This window comes from Vigna radiata, unplaced genomic scaffold (assembly GCF_000741045.1).
Source record: "Vigna radiata var. radiata cultivar VC1973A unplaced genomic scaffold, Vradiata_ver6 scaffold_1163, whole genome shotgun sequence".
Lineage (NCBI taxonomy): Eukaryota > Viridiplantae > Streptophyta > Magnoliopsida > Fabales > Fabaceae > Vigna > Vigna radiata.
The window spans coordinates 1-2,641 of NW_014542955.1; the positions used below are offsets into that span (position 1 = coordinate 1).

Sequence of the window (2,641 nt, forward strand, 5' to 3'; positions counted from 1 at the left end):
AGATGCTATATGACCATGTCCTAAGCATTTAAAACATTTAATGTGACTTGGTCTAGAAAGGGATGTAGGTGGGGAGGAGGAATGATTAGAAGAAGAAGGAGGACAAGATTTGTTAGTGGGCTCCCTAGAAACATCCTTGGCTTTATCCTTTGATGATGAGGATTTATAGAAAAAATCTCTTGAAGATTTGGAAAATTTTTTGTGACAAGCTTCTCTTTTCAAGAGTTTCTTCTCTACTTTCATGGCCCTATGAACCACTACATCTAAAGTCTCATCATCATGAAATTCAATTTTATCTTGGATGTTTTTATTGAGTCCACTAATAAATCTAACTATTTTTTTATGATTATTTTCTTTAAGGTTAGTATGATGTAGGAGCACTTCGAGCTCGCGAGCATANTNCTCCACACTTCGTCTATCTTGAGTAAGCCGTTGGAGCTTAATCAAGAGATCCCTATGGTAGTATGGAGGTACGAAACGTTCGTACAAAATGTCCCTGAAATGTTCCCATGTACTCGCGGGTGAGGCCATGGTTAAGTTTCTCCTACGTAGCCATTGTTTGGCGTGTCCCTCTAAAGCTAAACAAACAAACTTTACACGCAAATGCCCTTCTATACTATACAAGTCAAAAATGTCCTCTACTTTAGCTATCCAATCTAAAAAAATAGACGGCTCGGCTTCCCCTGTGAAAGTAGGCAAGTTCAACTTTTGTAGTGCAAGGCCTTGGTCCATAGCTTTATCTTCTTGATGCATCTTTGGCGAGGGAAGGTATACATTTACAGTTCTAGCTTCTTGCTTCTTCTTGGAAGAACCATGCTCATGCTCATATGTTTGCTTTCCTTTTGCCTTTGTTTCCGAGTCTAACCGCTTGCTCATGGCATCAAGTTGTTGTTGCATTTGTTGGAAGGCCTTCATCACATCAAACTTGCTAGAAGGACTTCCATGGGGGCTATCACCATGAAATGAAGCACGGCTGGAACCTGCAGAAATGGTAAGGCAACAACCACAAAAACTAACACCAAAAACAGGTTAGAACCAATGAAAAATCACGGCAATACAACAGCCACAAAACTGGTCACAGTTTCACTCAAATAAAGCAATGAAATGGTTCAAAACTCACGGCAAGTGTCTCAAAAAACAAGGAAAGGGCAGCACCCTTCTTTTAAGATAGTAAAATGTCTCACAATTCCACTTTGAGAGCACCAACTCAAGTCCAAAGCAAATGGAAAGATGTACAATCCACTTCAATGCAAAGAAGCCAAATCAAGACAGCACATGGTAGAGGCCAAAGAAAGAATGAAAACTACAAGACAAATGATGAAAATGGAACCTAAAAAAATCAAGAAACTTGGCACAAAACAAGGAGGCAACACTCTAATGATTTTATGAAGACAAAACAGCAAGAAAATGGAGTCAAAACAGTGGCACAAAATGAATAAGACAGCAAAGAAATTTACACAACCAAGAAGCAAATATACATCAACATACTAAGTATACATGAAGAGCAAGACCAAATTAATGCTGGAAATAATTTTGGCAAACCTCAAACCAATATATTCTGTATTTAAATGAGAAAAGAGGCTTGAAAACAATGCTCAAACACACTAACACAAGGAAGATGTCTTGGCCAGCAAGCATGCACACCAATTACCAAAAATTTGTTTTGCTGTTTTGGTGCAGTTTGCAAGAATGTTCTCGGCCAAGCTAAGTTTAACACATTAAGTGTGTTTGATTAATATGCCAAATAGAATGGATGGATGCCTCTATGAATACAGAACANATAAGCAAGGTTCACACACTTAAATCCTATAAAGATCAAGCTCAATTCANCATACCATCAAGGAGATGTAAAATTTACTCTTAGCTATGCAATTTCAGAAAAATACTCTAGAAAACTCCTAAAGAGGAAACACATATGACTCAATTAAAAGCTAAGCAATCAAGAAAGACACATATAATCCAGCCAAGACAAAGAATTAATAGCTGGAACAAACAAACAAAAGGAAATAGGACACCTACTTGTTGAAGACCTCCAATAGCATTGTTGCTGTTTGATGAAATGTCTACTTGCACAAGGCTCTGGACAGCCACGGTTTAGTCCCTCAAAGCATTGATTTGAAGTGTTGATTCCTTGCTTAAGAGTATTGAGAGGGTGTAGCAACNTCCAGGGAGCAATTCCAGCCACCAAAATGTCCAAACAGCCAACAACAAAGCAAAACAGTGGAGTATTAATTCAACAGCAGAAAACTGGATGAACACAGTGGAGAAAACAATTTACTGGGAACAGTACAGAACGAATTTGAGAAAAGTAAAAATTGTTCATGAAACTAGACATCCAGACAAAACTAGGAAAAAAATTTCATGGAAAACGGACAAGAAATGAAGCTAAACTAAATCATACAAGTTGACTGTAACAGGGACGCAGAAGCTGGGCGAGACAGTAATTGGCTCAGCGAAAATGAACATTTCTAAGCTATTCTACTCTAGCATGCAATTCCTAAGAGATCAAAAACCTAAGGCTCATGATACCACATGATGGGGAAGTTCATACCTAGATAGAATATCCTAAATGGCATACAAAGAAATGGAAGAGAAATTAAAATGGGAAAAGATTAGAGAAAGGAAACTTAGGAAATGAAGA

At 37.9% G+C, this 2,641-nt stretch overlaps 1 protein-coding gene across 1 annotated transcript; it reads right to left on the reverse strand.

Annotated features, from left to right (window-relative positions):
* Positions 1-381: 381 nt before the first annotated feature.
* On the reverse strand, positions 382-2,231 carry LOC111241012 (the record flags this gene model as incomplete). Its single annotated transcript, XM_022777316.1, has 2 exons — positions 2,020-2,231; positions 382-980 (listed from the first exon to the last, which is right to left on the reverse strand). A coding segment is annotated over exon 2 (534 nt), but the record flags the coding sequence as incomplete, so codon positions are not given.
* Positions 2,232-2,641: the final 410 nt, after the last annotated feature.